The sequence below is a fragment of the Stegodyphus dumicola genome, chromosome 2 (genome assembly GCF_044657685.1).
Source record: "Stegodyphus dumicola isolate Sdum_Otavi_A_Nest chromosome 2, ASM4465768v1".
Taxonomy (NCBI): Eukaryota; Metazoa; Arthropoda; class Arachnida; order Araneae; family Eresidae; genus Stegodyphus; species Stegodyphus dumicola.
This window is the reverse complement of record NC_140769.1, coordinates 54,958,820-54,978,727: the sequence shown is the minus strand read 5'-3', so window position 1 is coordinate 54,978,727 and position 19,908 is coordinate 54,958,820. Positions and strand designations below refer to the sequence as shown.

The 19,908-nt window shown below is 35.0% G+C and overlaps 1 protein-coding gene across 1 annotated transcript in view; it reads right to left on the bottom strand.

Annotated features, from left to right (window-relative positions):
- Positions 1 to 19,908, bottom strand: part of wg (Wnt family member 1 wingless) — a 109,383-nt gene that overhangs the window by 12,175 nt on the left and 77,300 nt on the right. The window contains exon 3 of the mRNA XM_035362382.2: positions 13,338 to 13,603. Coding sequence (XP_035218273.1) covers positions 13,338 to 13,603 — 266 coding nt within the window. The remainder of the gene's footprint in view (positions 1 to 13,337; positions 13,604 to 19,908) is intronic.

Genomic DNA, 19,908 nt, shown 5'->3' with positions numbered 1-19,908 from the left:
TCCTGGTGTAATGAGAAGCTCGCCGGCTAGCATCAAAATCATCATTTCGAAGTTTGAATCCCGGGCAGGAAATTCCAAATCTTGCATGTTTATTGCGTCGATAAACCTAATGATGATTCTACAGCTAGCGCTCAATCTAAAAGGTGATGGATGATAATTTGTCGCTACCAGGATTTCGCAATTGGATCCCCCCCCCTTCCCAGTCGTCCTTTAAGTGGAGGAGAATGTAAATCATTTTCTTGTGCCTTCGTAATGCAATTGGAAGCATGTCCGGTTAGTATCGAAGTTCGTTTGTAGTTCGGGAGTTCTATAGTTCGAATTCCGCAAGGGTACTGGCAAATGATCTTGAAATGTGAAATTAGTATAAGAAATTAGCCATAGTTTGATGAAAATCTCAATATCAGTTATTACATTTGCTTCAAATTCAGCAGAAATATAAATTTTTTTTTTAACATTGTACGATTTTTAAAACATTGCTCTATTTCTAAAATGCTCAGATCCTAATGGATCATTTATGATTTGAAGGTAAAAAGAAAATTATTATTCTGATATAAAACTTTAATTCTAGCGTAAAACTGAGTTTCATATCAAATACATCAAAATGCAATAAATATTATAGTAAAAAGAGGGATTTTTTATATCATATAATAAAGAAATTCCAAGTAACTGAACATTGCGGAATGCAGTCTGTATATATTGTTCAGCTAGGCTATGAATTCAATTCTTGACTCAGAACTTTCAGTCCTGAATTATGCTGTAAAAACTTAAAAGTTATAGCTGCTTTACAGCATTCATACCTTAATAAAATGCTTTACTCGTTTCTGTGGATTTTCTTTAGGATTTAATGTATTAAATGCAAAGCCCAATTATCAGAGATCTGTCAAAAATGATCTCAGTGAGGACTCTGAGAGAAAAATCTGGTTCAATTCACCTTGTGCAGAGAACAACCACGAAAATGCCCATATATCTGGTTCTTTCACCAGAATTTCAGTTCGCGTTGAATACCAAGATTCAGAATAATAATGTTAGTAAGAAATCATTATTATCAACAATGTGAGATAGATCTGTGATTATTTATGTTATTATTCACATAATGCTGAATGATATGCGGGTCTTAGCAATAATTTATCGCTGGACTGTGAGGAACGCTTATGTTGTTTCTTCAAATCCCACAATGAAATTACTGATTTCTAAAAGTGTAGCTTATGTATACGTCGAACATCACAATACAGAAATCCGTAAGATGTGGTTTTGATTTCATTTAAATGTATCGCTATATTATACAGTTATAAACTATTATGAACTTATAAGCGCAAGTGCAGACGAGATAAAATATATATTGGCAAACAATAAGAATAATAAGAGATTCATAAATAGCTGCAGGTGGAGACGAGCAAAATAATGTTTCCTCTTTTTTTCACTAAAATTTCCAAAAATACATTAAGTATTTTTTGGAAGCTGGAGACATGAAAAATGTGCAATGCCGTTGTCCAGACTCGAACCACGGACCTCTCGAATACGCGTCGAGTGTGCTGACCACTACACCATGAACGCATGCTAAGATGGCGGGAGAAATACCTTATATACTCCCCCCATTTAATGGCCGACTGGTAATTAGGAGACCGAATCGCCAAATCCTGATGATGGAAAATCATCATCCACCCCTTTTTTTTTTTTTTTTTTTTTTTTTTTTTTAGTTCGAGCGCCACTTGTAGAGACACTATTTTTTATTTTTTGGAATTTTGGAAGCAGGACACATGAAAAATGTGCATTGCCCTCGCCGGGACTCGAACAACGGACCTCTCGAATACGCGTGGAACGTGTTGACCACCACACCTAGAAGGCATGCTAAGAAGGGCGAGAGAAATATCTTATAATCTTGTGAAATAATTGGTAACATTCTCGGCAGCTAACTGTATAAATACTTTTAAATAAAGTGCGAATTACTTCTCATCCAATTTTAAGGAGAAAAAAATTAAATTTTTTATATTACATTTTATTCATTACATATTACATGTGCGAACATATTATAAACATATTTCAGTTATTTAAGTCAGTTTTATAATTAGATTATTACATTATATTTAAACATAACTTAGTTATTTTCCTGAAAGTTGCTTTACGCTTCCACTTTAACGCTTTAATTTTACGAAGAAGTTGATGTATCATTAGAAAGAGATTCATTAAATAATATACATATTATTGTTTGAAAAGGAGATAAAAGAAAATGTAATAAATGGTTCAAAACTTAAAAATAGTAAATTTTTAAGCATAAGAGTTTAATGTGTGTGATAACGAACGTAATTACTTCTTCAGTACAAAAATTGCTTTAGGTAAGAAGAATAAGAGGAGCATCAGAATATACAAAGTAAAGAAGAAGCAATATAAAAATACAATTGTGAAACTTTTGCAGCTCTAAACTAATATCATTAATCCTGAACAGATAAAATATAGCCCAACAGCAAAATACAAGGATGCGCATCAATTACAGATTTTTGTTCGGATTGGGGAGTTCCATTTTTCTGAAGTTGTGATCAAATGTAGAGTAAAGGGTAATTTTCACAACAATCAAATAAAAAAAATTCTTTCAATCCTCATATATTGTAATCTCTTCTAAGAGATTTTTTCTTCCGAAGATCATCACAATAATGTAAAATGAGAAAAGGAAGTAATTCAGATTTAATTTCTACCATTTATCTTCATGGTTTCGTACTTTATTCTTTTGTTTCTCAGAAAATGAAAATTAATCTGGGTTTTTGTAGCCTGGGTAAAGTTTTAAAGTTTTCTATTTTTCGAGAAAATAAATATATTTAGAAAAGTGAGATCTACTAAATCATAAACAGCTCTTTTTTGGCGACTGCAAGAGTATGCAAAGTGCCTAAATCTTAACTGGAAAGTGAAAAAAACCCTCAGTATTAATTTGATGACTTTATTCTATTAACTGATAATTAGTATTATTTCATGTAAATTTAACAGACTGCTTAACATAGGAATAATTATGAAGTAAATATCCAAGGGTTCACAAAGTTCAGTGATACAAATTTCAGTGTGCTTTAATAGCAAGATTAAAATTTCTGTATCACATAAAATGTACGGTGACACCGCAGATCCCGAAAGTTTCTCATCAGGATGAAATAGGTTCACGAGCATATTACTTGGGAAAACAAAATCTCGGATATATGAAGTTACGAATTCTCAATCTGGCAACAGATGATCTTTAAAATGTGTTTTGAGTTCATTTCTGACACGAAATTAACATAAGGGATTTCCAATAACATAATTTAATATTCTCAATTGCTTAAGTTTTATGATTAAAACCTGGTAGTAAGTGAATTACAAAACCATGAATTTGTCCTGGAAGAAATTATGGCCAGATTGAGTTGTAGCTAGAGATTTTAAGGGGTTTGGTACTGAGGATTTTCTTGATATCTATGGTATTGGTGTCTAGGCCAAACCATGGGCTTGGAAGTTAATAAAGAAAGACACGAAGGAGTAACTATAGGACCGTCAAAAATGGTTTCAACAAGAAAAAAATAAAACGCTTTCAGAAACAGCAAGAATAGCAACTGTGGAGGAACTTCAAAGAAAGAGGAACAAAGGAAAGACGGATCTACTTCTTTGATTCCCGAAGTTTGTACTAAATCAGATAAAAGGCAAACTTTCATGCAATAATATCACCCTAATAAAGCAATATCAAGTTACATCAAAGCATTTTCATAAACAATATGGTCTTCTTGTTAGTTCTTTGCATCTTTATTATTAACTTCCAAGTCTATGGCTTCTCCCAGAGACCAATACCATATATATAGCAAGAAAATCCTTAGTATCAATAACTGTGCCATGCCTCAATTTAAACATATTTCAAAACGTAAGTAAAAATGAATCATATTGAACAAATTTTAAGGAAAACGGAGGCCAAGTAAGTCACAAATAATGCCGAGTATCGCTAAGAGAACAAGAAAAGATAAAAGAAGATGTAACAGAAACGCAGTTACCTAATTTTATTATGAAAAGGGACTAGTCATTTAAACAATATATGCACTCATTCAATTTTAATTTCAATGCTTTGCCATGAAACGTTTGTTTAAAATAAAATATTAAATAGTAATAATAAAAATTGATACTCAAAATTAAGAGAATTTGCATATTTTGGAGATTTTTTGAGAAGTACTGAATTAAAGGTACAAATTATGCTTCCAAACAAAAAATGCAAATCTACTATACTGAATTTGCAAGCAATATACGTAGTACGTGTGGGCAGAGTGTTTAAGTTTCATTAGTACTGAATGGGGCATTTTGCAAGTTTCATTCCAACGCAGTCTTCAGTGACTTTCGGTATATCCTCCATCCCCAACACTTGAAAACATTCAAAAGTTGATAGTTAACAGGAGTATTCACTAAATTTTGTATGATGGTCTCAGCTTTGGATATAATACAGTAAATGTTAAAATTGTTTTAATTTTGAATACCAGTGATTATATAATATTGATAAAATAAAATATTTTTAAAATTAGTTCTCAACACTAAAATAAATAAATTATTGCAGAAAATAAGGAAAAATAAAATGCAAAAATAATTTATGAGAAATTTTTTTCCCATACGGAAATATATTACGTAGAAACTCTACAGAATTAATTTTATAAGGAAAACTTACGAAAATAATTTTCCTGTAGAGAAATTTTCTTGCCCGATTTTTGAAAATGGAACATCTGCAGGTAAACACTTCTCGAACCTTATATATATCCAAACTTAAAATTCTACTGGAAACCTCAAGGAATCTGTTAGATATATTTACTGATTGGAAAGCAAATTTAAGAAAGTTCAGTATTTAACAACAAAATTTTCTTATACAATAAATAATTAATATCCCAACCTTATCTGTTTATACTAGCACCGTACATATGGGACACAGTCAATTAGGGTTTCTCAAATATTCGTTTTTAAACTTCTTAAAAGAACAGTGAATGGTTTAACATGCCATAGCGAAGGGTTTTCTTTGTGCATTTTGATAATCTGAAGTACAAAATGTCGAAATTTTTAATGCATGAATTCTAATAACATTTCAGGCGATGCATAATTGTAAATGTGCGAAGTTTAGTACAAGAGAAATTGGAAGAAATGTTTTTATTGTAGCTTAAATGCATAATGCTGAAAGTTCTGTATCCATTTTTGACAGCGAATCTAGTTACTTCTTGAACTCGAGTGTAAACACCTTTATAGAAGTGAAACACCGTATAAAATCGTCGTGTGTCGTTGAAGACTGTGTAAAACCTGTTTTAAGCGCGCCTTTTAGAACTGTAAATCTCGTAAGCCCCTAATTTTATTTTAGTCTGCATTTCTAGTGATGATGACTATAAAAATTCATTATAATGAATAATAAATGCAATCTATATAGTCTAAGGGAATTCGAATAGTAATCCTTGCATTTTATTGATATGAATTAATATGCATTACTAAGTTAACATAATTTTCCTTAAGAAAAACGCGGCGATCAAAGCTGTCTCTCATTAATTCATTCAACAAAAGAGTTTCTCATTTCCATTAAGATAAATTCTGGCTTAGTTTTAGTTAAATCCCAACCCTTTCGGCAGTAAACATAGTTGCAGATAATCTGCAGGTTTTTTTTGTAATTTATCTACTTCCTATTTGAAATAACTTTTCTTCATTTACTAAGATTTTTTAACCCTGTCAACTTACATTTTCTTTTTTGAGGAATTATTGATAAATTTTATATTGAAAATCATGACAACTGATATTTTTTTTTCTGGAAAATTTATGGTTTTAAGAGAGGAAAAATTCAATAAAAGTATAATATCCTCAGGGAAAAAGATCCCACGTTTTCAGGAAATAAACCTTAATGTCAATTAGATTAAAAGATAGAATCAAACCACGATTTGAAGTTACAACACCAGTCAATCTAGCCTACATTTCCTTTCATGTCTGCAGCTGGAAATATGCAACCTCCAACAGTTTTATTCGTGCCTAATTGAAGACGCCCTAGCAAGAAAGAAGTTCTGAATGACAGTGACGCAGGATGGACTTCATCTTAAATCAAACCTACCCCACTATAAGATGAATTACCTTTTCCTTTACCTTAAAAGCATAGCACCCGCGTTAAGAACAACGTAGGGTGCAAGTTTGGTAATCATTTCCCCTCCCACAGTCCAAATTCACGGTGTTGATGGCTTGAGCCACAGAAGATAAACCTCAGGTGGCAGCTTTTTTTTTCATTCTGAGAAAATTCTAAGATTTCAGATCACGATGATACAGAATGAATGTAAATATTAAACCGAATCTCATCACTCCTAAGAGGGTGCCAAGACATGAGTCGACTCCCTTCCGGGGCAGACCCAACAAGAAGATAGCGGACCTCATCCTGTTGTTTCGTTGTTGGAATCCCTGGCGGGAGAACCCCTGTGTCTTCGGAATGGGAAATCCACACTAATGAATAGCTGTTAACGTGTGGGAATCCAAATGAAGGTTTCTTACTGTGGTTATTAACGTGTCTTCGATATCGGATCTAGAGTGTATCGGAGATTTATTTCACACAACAAAAACGTTTGATATTTAATTAACTCGACATAAAACTGTAAGGAACATCAGCATACCATGTTTTTATTAGCATTGTATCGGTTATATTATGAGAATATCATGATATTTATTGCCTTACTGCATTTCGAACTTACGCATTTCAAATTTAATAAAAATGTAAATGTTAAGGTTTAAAATTCAAGCAAGTTTTTGCTGATGAATTAGAGAACTTGATTTTAAATCTAACTTTTTTTTTTATTTATTTATAGGTAATGGGAGTCTATAAGGTATTTTCTCCCTTCTTTTTGCATGCCTTCGTGGTGTAACTGTAGGACACTCGGCGCGTATGCGAGGGGTTTGAGTCCTGGCTAGGGTATCGCTCATTTTTCATGTTTCCCACTTCAAAAATCCTAATGACTCTATAGTGGCCCCCCGAACTCAAAGGTGGTGGATGATGATTCTTCACTACCAGGATTTGACCATTGGATCCCCTAATCCCCAGTAGCCCTTTAAAAGGGGAAGCATATAAGGTATTTTCTTCCTCTTTTCTGCATGCCTTTGTGGTGTAACTGTTGTACACTCGGCTCGTATTCGAGAGGTCCAGGTTCGAGTCTCGGCGAGGACATAGCTCATTTTTCGGATTTCCTACTTCAGAAATATTAATGACTCTACAAGGTTATTTAAGCTGATGGATAAATTTTAAAACATGTTTTTTCCAGGTGGCCAGCACCTTACTCATTTTGAAAGAGGTACGCATAATTACATTATACAGTTTCTTTCGAAAAAATAAACATGCAAAATCAACTGCGTCGTTTCTGGGAATCGAACCACAGATCTTCCAGCTGTTAGGCAGACATGATAACCACTGCACCACAAGAGCGGTCACGGGATGAATGCCCAATTCATCATAATAATACAATTACAGCTGAGTATCGTCAATAAGTCTTCATTTCTGACTATTCAAATTCTCACATATCCTTTCATAAAATTTTGAAATTAACAACATTCAATTTTCATACTTAAATATGTAAGGTATTTTCTCGGGGCTCGACCGCGGGGCTTTGTAGCGTAATTGGAAGAACGTCCGACTAGCAGTCGTAAATTCCGCAGTTCGAATTCCAGCGAGGTAATAACTGATATTCTTACGTTTTAAACTCTTAAGATTCTAAATGCTGTACAAGTGGCGCCCGAACTAAAATATATTCGTTCCCACCTTAATTTGGAGGATAGTTCCTCGCCTTCCTAGTCAATCCGTAAGAGGAGAACAACAGAATTTTCTCCTACCTTACTGCGTTCGTGTGTATATCTGGGAGTGCTTCTGTCTAGAAATCGGCAGGCCCGGATATCTAATTCTTGTGAGGCCACTAATTTTCTTCTTTTCTGCTGTTAAATGAACGTAATGACTCTAAAAATAAACTCATTTGTTTCGTAGCATTTTAGTTAATAAGTTTTTGGAAATGATGTAAAAAAATAATTTAACATTTTTCTTCCGGCGTCTAAAATCGAATACTACATTTTCCCTTTTTATTTATTCATTACATCGATAAAAATACTCAGTAAAAATTTCCTCAAATTTGTGAGACAGTTGTGATCTAGTCCAACAAAATAACATAAATATCCTAATATAAGCTTAGGCCTTAATATAAAACTAAGCATTCTTGTTTCCTGAAAATGCTTTTCTGATAACCATTATCATATTATACTAGTCTAGAATATAAAACTCACTTAAGATAATTTATCATTTATTCCTTAGCTTAAAAGAAAATGCATTAACCAAGTATTAAAAGAAATCGTATTAAAAGAAAATGCATTAACCAAGCCTTGCATAAAAATACGATATTTAGATGATTCATAATTAAATTTTTTCTGAATATTTTTAACATATCAATGGGCATATAAGTCAAGCTAAACATATGAACTCAAGTGTGTGATGCCAGACATGTGATGCCTTAAACAAACCTTATTTTCTCTTGTAAAACTGCATACAAAAGCCTTATATCTGAGACCCTCTTATATTCGCATCAAAAGTGTACTTTTCTTGTTAAAAACCTTCGACATATCAATCTGATACCTGTTACGCTACCTTATTTACAAGCTGTTTCATATTTCTTAAGAATAATATCAAAAATACAGAGTTGCCTTATATGAAACTCGCTCTCACATTAAAGCTGCCTATTTTTCTTCTTTTTTATCAAAATAATTCATTGTTTTTAAAATTTTTAATGCCTAATTCGTTTAGAAATTTTCAATCATACTCCACCGAATACTAAGCAGTGATATCATTAAAAAGGAAATCGAGACGCATTAAAAAGGAAATCGAGAAATCCAGTTAAAACGAAATAGGAATGCATGGAAAAAAGCAGCAAAACATGCAAATGGAATTGCTAGGAATAAGTATCCTGGAGGGCTATTAAGTTGCGAATCAGGTAATGTTCCATTCATCGCGTCTTAATTGCCTCTGGTGCACGGGAAGAGAGGAAATCCCAGGCGGTTAAAGGTCGTCCCATTGCAAATCGAGTCAGATAATTAGACCACCCAGTTGCCTGGAATTTATCTGTTTTAATGAATAAAGATCGTGACGTCACCTACTGGCGTTAATGAACCACCTGGAGTAATCCCGAAATCTCTCCTGATGCACGCAGGATGTACTTCGGGTGGAAACAAGACAGCATAGCCGAAAAATCAGCTTTAGTGTTTTTTTTTGGGGGGAAGGATTTATACGCGGTAAAACTTCAAGTATATCTGACCACTGCTGAAGAAAAATTATCTATCTTTGAATAAAGTGGGATTTAAAGAACATCCAGCCAACACACAGTAAAAAATCTATAAAAATATTTACTTGCAATTGAAAATCTTGACAGAACTTAATGGACTAATTCCTCTTGTTGAATCGTGCATAAGTCAATTAGCATATACTCTACCGGTTACGTGCGTAAGAGACTATTAAATTACAATAAACTCATATCTCTCTTATTAACCTTAACCTGTGTCTTAAATATCTACTTATTAGAGACTAAACGTTTTGGGGAGAATAGAAAAAAAAAAAAAAAAATAATAATAATAACTGTGCATTCCTTGGGATACGAACCACTGATCTTTCATTTGATAGCTAGATGTGCTAAAATTTACGTCACAAACATGTGAACAAGGGAACGAGAGAATTCTTTACATTCTTCCCCATTTGAAGACGACTGAGGAGAGGGACCTGACTGAATCAGTTAAATCCAATCATCATGTACCACATTTTAGATCGGGCGCCATTGTAAAAACTATCATCATTTTTAGAAGCATGAAATATGAAAAATCGATCTCGTTCTCACCCAGCATTCAAACTACGGTCTTCCATTTGCCAATTGATTATGCTAACACCACAAAAGTAAGCACGCAGAGAACAAAATCCGTAATTCCTTTACATTTGGAAACCTGGAATTCGAACTATGAATGACTTATTTGAATCAGCTGGATGTACAAATCACTTACATCACAAGATCCTGTGAGCGGGAGTGCGAAACTCCTTTTGAACCGATCTCTAGAAAAGAAAGTGTTAGCAATAAAATTGCAAGCAAAAGAATATAAACATGAAAGTAGACTTAAGAGTATCTATAAATACATTGTAGTGTATTGCAATGCATTTATTGACAACGTTCGCCCGCAGTTCGCAATACGAATCTTTTATTCATGAACACAGATATCAATATTATCTTCTACTGTTATACAGGGTGATTCAGAATTCATCATAAATATTTGGTGGGGGAGGTAGGGAATAGGAAAAGAAGGAGATTTCACATAGGAATGCATGGGCCCATATGCCGTGAAGTAGGTCAAAATGACCGCAGTCTAATGATGAAAAGAACACATAAGAAGGAAGTGGTAAGGAAAAAAAACATTTATTACCTTACATGTAACATTTCTTTGCATCGACTTTACAGATTTACAAGAGGTGCTAGAACTGCCGACCATGTGCTAGAATGCATGACGTTGCATGGACAACCGGACCTTTCGGAATATGTTTGGCGTTTCTCGGATGTTTGCAGCAACAACCGATATGCGTGCTACAAGGTCCATAGCACTACCAACAGGGCTCTCGTATACGAGTACACGATACTTTTCATAGCACCCCATACAAAGAAATCGATTGGACATAAATCCGGTGAACGTGGTGGCCAAGAAACCTATCCACCGCGATCAATCCATTGACCACCAAATTTCTGCACAGCATTTGCGAAATGTGCAGGAGCGCCGTCATGTTGAAAACAAATTCGCCGTGTAATACCATCAAGAACCTCGTTCAGAAGATCCGGCAATATAGTCTGAAGAAATGTCAGGTACTTGGCGCCGTCCAAACGAGACGGTAGTAAATACGAGCCCAACAAACAGTCACCGACAATTCCAATCCACACATTGACAGCAAAACGCTGTTGTGCAACTTCAGGTCTTGTACCGTATGGGTTCTGACGAGCCCCCACATGCATATTGTGTGTGTTGAAGACATCTTCTCCGGTGAAAAACGCGTCATCGATGAAAAGAACAAACTTTGGGAAATTGGGTTCAATGGTTTTTCTCTGAATGAACCATTGACAAAAAATAACAGGCTTGGGATGCTCATCTACTGCCAGTAATTGCATTCTCTGCAGATGAAACGGGTGTAACCCTTCATCGTGTAATATCCACCATGCTGTTGCTTGCGAAATTTCAAACTGCCTAGCCATACCTCGTGTGCTAGCACCAGGCTGTTCGTCGATTTCATGTGGAACAGCTTCCTCTACTGCTACTGTCCGTGCCGATCGGCGCCTCCCTCGATTAACATTACTAGCAGAAAATGAGCTTATTTCACACAGTTGTCAATGAATATGTGAAAACATGAAAACATTTGATGCTGTGGCAAACGGCGGTTGAGGAAGCGCGCTGCACCATAAGTTGCATGGATATCTGCAAGTTCATTTCACGTATACCGGTTCATGTTATTTCTGCAAAGTCACCTAGTCGAAGGACGATTGACTGCACGCATCAAACAGCGGTGCTTATGTATGGGAGTACACACAGCGGCCTCTACACCACCATGCGTTCGTCTGCGCTCATGTTTTCCTATGTGAAATTTCTTTATTTTCCTATTCCCTACCTCTCCACCAAATATTGATGATGAATTCTGAATCACCCTGTATGTAATACAAATGTTAAAATTTAAAAAGATCTATTCACGGTGCATTCCTAGAAAATGATAAACTACTACTTCACACACATCTCATGTATCGTGAGACATCTAATCTCTGCTTAATCTTTTTATATATGCAGTCTCAGAAACTACCGCAAGTGTCCAAAATATTTCCGATTGCATTTTTTGAAAGAAAAGCTTGGTTATAAATTGAACCGTGCAGTCAAAACTCACATTTTGTTTTAAGATTCAACAACAGACAGAATTGCAGGAGAGCTGCTTGAAATTTGACACAATTACGAAAACCGCGGCAGGTTTCCTTCTTAATTAGCGCATATTTTTAGAAAACTGTTTTTAATTTTATGCTTAGATATATTTTAAAATCCTTCATTTTGTTCCGTTTTGAAGCCTACTTTGTTTGCAATTCTTAGAAAGATCAGCTGTGATGTCGAGGTAGAAACACAAATAGAAAACCCTTTTGCGGATAAAACCATCCGTTTGTCTAGTAACTGTGCAAAATATGAGTAGATGCTTGCATTAAAATATTGTATAAAATTTAACTATCTTGGTATTTAAAAATCCTTAGAATAACCTCCAAATACGATTTTGTAGAAGCGATTGTTAGTCTTCCACCTGTTGACTAACAATCGCTTCTACAAAATCGAAGTCCCTGTATTTATAGAAAAAAAGTAAACAAAAAAAAGTAAACAAATTTTTGGAAGTGTACATAAGTCTCATATAACTATACGCAAGGTTGAAAGAATTATTAGTAAAGATTTTGACTATGCAGAGAAGTGAGAATTTTTTTGTCAAAATAAAATGTACTTTATGATAGAACTACAGTAGTTTTAACAAGAGGATTTACGGTGTTTGTCTTGGTCTGCCGAACTCATTTGCATAGTATAAAAAATTTAAATACACGCTTTGTGAAAAAAGCGCAAAATAAAATACTATAAAGCAATGAAAATATTTTCAGTTCGAATCTATTTTTTATAATATAATATTTTATACTTTTCTTAATTCAACAAACAAAATCATTCAGAAATATAATGCCTTTAATTAATTTGGCAACATATTCATAGTATAAGATATTTTTTCCCTCCTTTTCGCATGCCTTCGTGGTGTAATTGGAAGCATACTCGACGAGTATTCGAGAGGTTCAGGGCTCGAGTCCTGGCGAGGGAACTGTAAATTTTTAACTGCTTCTGCTTCAGGAAAAAAAAAAAAAAAAAAAACCCACCTAATGGTTCTACAAGTATCGCCCGAACTGAAAGGTGGTGGACAATAATTCGTCATAACTAGGATTTGGCATTTGGGTCCCCTAATCCCTAGTCACCCTTTAAAAGGGGGAGTATATAAGGTATTTTCTTCTTTCTTTCCACCTGCCATCGTGAAGCACACTCGACATGTATTCGGGAGGTCAGAAGTTCGATTCCTGACGAGGACATTGTATATGTTTCACGGCTTTTGCTTCAAAAGAACCTAATGACTCTACAGAGTTACGCCATATATATGATTGAAGGTTTGGACTACATCTAAACTGCTATTAATTAATTGCTATGAAGAAGTAAACGAATTTCAAACAATAGGAAAAAAACTAAACTTTTTTGAAGTTAATATTATTTTCAGATCAAATTGATAATTTTAGTCTTACCGCTCTTCCTGCCTCATTGTTGTGCAGGTTCATTATGTAACGTAAATCCTTTCCTCTTTCTGCGGCGTCAACAAACTGCCTTGAGAACTTGGCCCCGAAATCGATGTTGTCGCTACATCCACCCCATTCCCAGTCCAAGCCACTGGGTCCTCGGCGTCTGTAATCGCAGCTGCATGTGCTCACCAAACCCTCTCTGCAAGCCCGTGCAATTGCGTGAGTGACCCCCGCACTTGTGATGGCATAGAGAAATGCAGTCTCTCGGCAACCTAAAACAACAAATAGAAAATATAATATATTAATGTATCAGTGTAATGCATTTTTCAGCAATTAAAAGTATTTTGATGAAAAGAATACTACATTCTTCTTTATGCATAATATAACATCTAGTCTTTTAATTCTACTTCACACTAGACTAAGATTTCTCAAATGTTTCTTATGTGCAATTATTTCTTGACCAAACAAATTCCAAGCAACTTGTTTATTCTATTTACAACATTTTCTTGCTGTCTTAAATTGCAGAGAAAGATCTGCCAAGTTTACTAAAAGTGAAGCAAATTAAAAATGAATTATTTACGCGAAATGTAAAGCTGTATTACGTTTGAGCTACTCGTTCTTACGCAAGCGTTAAAATAATATAAAGCATTAATAGTACACTTAAACGTTTTATTTGATTTTTCATATTATGTAAAATTTCTAAACGCTTCTGTGACCCCGTTGTTAGGAAAACCTGTTGTACGTTACTTTCTCCTCTGTTTTAGTGTAAAAAATTAAGAGCATCTGCATCATATGCTTTTGTAAGTTAATACTCTGCATAGCCTCTTTGTTTCTTTAATGACAAAACAATTGGTGCACTTCAAAGAGGTGTCAACCGTCTGTTGAAATCCTATTCTATATGTGCCTCATCGCCTATGTCCTGTTTCTAGTAATTTGGTGTAACCAAGTACGAATTCAAGTATGGGTAAGAACAAATTTTCAAGGAATCCTACTATCAAAGGACTACACTGGTGTGCAAAAATTAAGGACGAGACGATTTCTTCAATATAACTTTGTACAAAAGCTTTCCAAATCAACACATTTAATACCGACATCCCCAATACGTAAGATCCCCAATACGTAAGGACATGAGTAATGTAAGCAACACTTACTAAAAGAGAAATCAGAGGAATAAAAAGAAGATTTATTGAAAAAGTAGCATGGAGGGAAATGCTACTGAAGGCCGAAACATCCCTGTGATGGGTGTCCAGCAAGAAACATCCTGTCTTTAATAGGGGATATGATCTCCCCTGACTGCTAGGTAGGTTTCACAGCGTCTGCCCATGCTGAGAATGAGGGTGTCAATGAGCTGTTGAGGCATTGCTGCCCATTCGTCTTGCAGCGCCAATCGAAGCTCCGGAATCGTTACTGGTGGTAAGGTACGAGCTGCCAAGCGTCTGCCTAGAAAATCCCATACATGCTCGATGGGATTGAGATCCGGAGATCATGCCGGCCAATCCATACGTTCAATATCCTCACTCTCTAAGAGCTGTTCGGCAGCTACTGTGCGATGACATGGTGCACTGTCGTCCATTAAAAGGAACTGCGGACCCATAGCACCTCTAAAAAGACGCACATATGGAAGAAGAATCTCGTTACAATAACGGGTCCCGTTGACTGAACCTGCGTCGAAGATGTGAAGGTCTGTACGACTACCAAGAATGATGCCTCCCCAAACGAGAACACCGCCACTACCATACCTGTCCCTTTCAATGATGTTCGAGGGATGATTGCGGCTTTCCCGCTCTCTCCAGATGAGTATGCGATGAGAATCGCTACTCAGACTAAATCTGCTCTCATCTGTAAAGAGTACTCGTCCCCATTCATTGTCTCTCCAATTCCGGTGTTCTCAGCACCACAGAGAACGCCTTCTCCGATGGGCAGGCGTTAGAGGTACACACCGTACAGGGCGTGGTGCAAACAGACCACCACCGTGCAGTCTTCTGGCCACGGTAAAACGCAATATCGGTCGTCCAGTCGCCTGTGCCGTGTGTCTAGCGATTTCTCCCGCTGTCTGCCGCCTGTTTCTTCTGGCCTGTAAGGCAATATACCGGTCATCTGCGGGTGTAGTTCCTCGTGGACGACCACTACAAAACCCCCGGATAGCTGTTCCTGTAGTTTGAAATTGTCTCCAAAGTCGTGAAACGATGCTGTGAGCAATTCCGAACTCTGCAGCCACACTTGTCACACTGCGGCCTTCCTCCAACTTCCCAAGGATTCGTCCTCGGGTAAAAGCATCCAGATGTCGTCTAACAGATTGATTATTCGCCATTTCTCGCTGAGGCAGCAACTCGGTGTGATTTTAACTGCTATACGTCATGCAATCTCTTTGCCAGAAATACTGATCTTACACCGACAACATGCTTTATACTACTCAGACACTTCCCGATTACGTCTACCTGCATATCTGCGCATGTGCTACCGTACATCACCTTACTTAATCTCCTGATTGGTCTTTCTGTCCGCTCTGCCTCTTCGTTCAGCTGATATGCTAATTTTTCGACTTCGTCCTTAATTTTTGCACACCAGTGTATTAGGAGCCGAATGGATAAGACCATTAAACATTGGTAGTCTGACTGTGTTTAAATCTTGGGAAATGGGCTCGTTGCATAGAAGTTTTTGCGACTTCCCACTTGTATACAAGAACATGAGCCAGTTTTCTTTAGAAAGTGTTTTGTCATAATCTGTCACTTGCTAAAATTCCTCTAATTTCTACTTGGTCAATTATATTTTCAATATATTATACGCAACTTGGAATTGAGCTTGCACGTTTAGCCAAACAATAATAATAGTTACGAACATTTAATCTTAATAAAAATCTTATTGATTGCAAAGAGTTAAAAATAGTTACACATTCTGCGAATTGCAGATTAAATTTTCACAAAATAATTTATTTACGAGCCAAGAAACATTTCAACGAACATTTTCAATAGTATCATTTCAATATTCCTAGCCTAGACAGATAGCTTAAATCCTATTAACTATCCTGAAAAAGCCTAAGTTCACCGTTGTTCATTAAATGTTTTCCTTCAAATCCTTTTTAAATATCCCGTGGAATGGATTATAAGAAGAGAATATTTAAAAATTGCAACTGAAACTGAATTAAAATTTCTCGGTTTTCGTAGAGTTTATCGGAGGTCCATATTTAAATAGAGATATGAATTTTTTTACTTCTGTTTTACATTCCGGGAATGAGACAAAATTTCGATCACAGAGAAAGATAAAAAGCTCTCTTCTTACCTTCGTTGTCCCAAATCAAGAAACTTCCACTCAGATCACAATAAGGGTATTATCTCTAACGCGTTATGAAAACATTTTAGATGAAAAGGCACAATAAGAGACAAAACAAAATTGTGAAAATTATCATTGGTCTGGTGAAAAGTTTGGTTTCTGCATAAGAGTTTCTGTTTTAAAACGTTTTGCATGCTTGATTGATAAAAAGAAATTAATAGTTCAGTAATAAAAATGATGGCAGATTGTAACAATCAATATAAACAACCTGATTTCTAAACGTTTTATTCTGTAAAGGTATTTAAAAAAATAAATACAATTTAACAATCACCTAAGAAAGTGTTGCATGTATAAATATCATCCACATTATTGTTTTGAAGCGAAGGAAACTGGTTTCCGAGAAGAATTTTTGCGTTTCAAACAGTTATTATAGTTATAAAATGATGCATTTTTGTTAAAGAGAAATTATGACTTTTAACGATATCGAGACAGTTACCAACAATAACTTTATAAAAATTTATATGACTTCTGCTTAGAGTTTCTTGACTGAAAATAACAAAGGTATTATTCTCGGAGTATAAAATTTTACTTATTCATGAAAGATAATGAAAGATACGCAGTTTTGAATCTGTTTGACCAGTCCTCATCTCAATGCTTGACTTAACACTTCGTTTTGGGTAAATTAATTTTTATATATTGATAGTAGAGAAGAAAAGGTCGTAATTAAGTTTGAAAAAGATTTGTATACTTTTAACAGGATTTACAATTCCATAACTGAAATGCTAGCCATTGTATCTTCCATTAAGAATTAAAATAAAATGTTTACCTAAATCCTCAGTTTCTAAATATGAAATATGTAAGGATAAATTTTTTAAAATATGTATAAATATATTTTGTATAAATGAGAATTTTATACATCAGGTTCGTAGAGTGGTTGATTCAGAGATTCAGATAGAATGGAAATTTAAATTTTGGGCTTAAAACAGGAATGAATGACGGAAGTTGTTGAGAATATATTTAAGCTTATTACGATTTGAGGGGCTTTCCAGCAAACTAAAGTTCTATAACAGTTATTCATCCTCAATCTCTACCTTAATAAAAGAAGAAAATTATCGTTATAACGGAAGATAATGACTTGAAATAATAATGGAATGGAGAGAAAAAATTAAGTAGTATTCATTTGTTAAAATGCAAACAGAAAAAAAAATTGTGAACCAATAATTTTTTATTTTAACTCACAGCAGCAGACGCATCACTACTGTTGCCACATATATTGAAGTAAGTAACCCATTTTAGGTCCCCGTGACATACATACGTGAGCCTTGCATTATCCTTAACTTAAACCGACTATGGAAGAAACAAACGCATAAAGATGTGAAATATTAACTAACTAAATTTTAATTTCAATTAAAGTACAAAAATTACAAATATAAAATCTACGCCTCCTCGACTTTCAGCTATTGCCCCCAATTTACAGAAATCAATGTGATGACTGGTACTGCTTTTTTGATACAAGTTTATCAATGTCCACTGTAATTTCAGTATGGCAAAGTCTCAAGCTCGATTCCAGTGAAGCGATTTCTCGTTTTTGATTTAATGTTTTTTTAAAGCAGAAAAAGCAAGTTCACACACATGTGTGCTGCCAAACAACAATAACATTTGCAAAGAGAATTTATGCAGTTTGGGAAAGCGTTCTGTAGAAATCAGTTTCTAGAAATGTTTAGTGACATCACACTTTTTAGTCTGGTAGAATAGATCTGCCTGAAGATCACAAATTTCCATTTGAAGGTCGCAAGGCCCCTTAAGGAATCAAAATCCTGAAATCTGTCCTGGAACTCTTTCTTGATATCAGTAATTACTTCATGAAACATACAAAAATTTGTGTCATTTTCTTCTTTCAGCTGCTGACAAAATGGGAAGTGTACTGTATTATTTGCCTTCAGTGTAATTTGCATTACATTCAGTTTTTTGTGAAAGCCTTCAATATGTCCTGTGATAAGGTTACATAAAAGAAGAAGAGATTGAAGATTTATATGGACAAGGATGTCTCGTGAGCATAAGCTGAAAATTATTATTCTTTAACTTACAAATACGTTTTCAATAGTTGTTAAAATAGTCTTTATTAAAATAATTAAATCGTTGGCAATGTTAAAAACGCAAGCTCGAGAGCCACGAATTGCTCTCGCACGTAAAATGTATAGAATTTGATTTTAAGAAAAAGATTTAGGTTTTTCTCTTCTGTATTGTACGTAGCCATTTGGGGGGGGTTCAATAAAATTTTCATGTGATGATCCGTCATTAGCGTTTTCATTGGAGTTCAACATCTCACCGTTGAAGCATTAACACTACACCACAGTCCATAAAGCTGTGATATATTTTGTTTTCTGCCTTGTAGTTTCAAGTTTAAAGCATTTAGAAAGGTTGTTAAATCTGTCAGAAAAGCAAAATTATTTAAAAACTTGATTTCTTCCAATATTTCTTGATATCCATGCCCAATGTTTTCTTTTTTGAGGAAAGTAAGAACTTTATTCCTCAACCCCCAAACCAGTTGCAAACAATTTCCAGCATTTAGCCAGCGCACTTAACAGTACAATGAAATGTCACAATATTCAGCATCCAAACTGACCATAAATGCAATAAATGCTCGTGTCTCTGCGCTTTTCCTCCCCTTATTAAATTTACAATATTTACAACAGTTTTCATTATCTGAGCCTTATATTTTTTGTTACTTAATTATTATATTTAATATAACTATTTATATTTATTATTTAAAGCAGTAAGAAGGGTCTTCTGTTTTTCCAAATGTTTAACTAACACTTTTTTTTCCAATAAAGAAGAGCAAGTGCCAACAAAATGAATAAGAGGGTCGCATGTGGCCAGCGGACCTCGGGTTGGACCACGCTGGGTTAGACAATCTAAACTAAAATTACATTTATCAGCCTGTCCCTAATATCTGGTGATTGTTCTTAATCTAACAGCGGCTTCTGATGGCAAAAAAAGTTGCGATCGTGGCAACGCAAAACGTCTCTACTAAAAATCATGCTGTTACAATTTTCTTCTCAATTTGAATTACTTTGCTTGCTGATAAAATTTGTATAAATCTCTGGGCTGGAAGAGTGCGTGACGAAACGAGGTATAAAGGTGGAAAATAAACTCTTAACCGTTAGCTAACTTGATTGAAATCTCAAAAGCTTATCTTACCTCATGTCAAATTCGCGCAATCTGCATCATGTGACTTCCGCCTTCATTTCATGCGTTATACATATTCACCATGCGACATGTGGCTTCTGACTTCTGCCTGGCACAT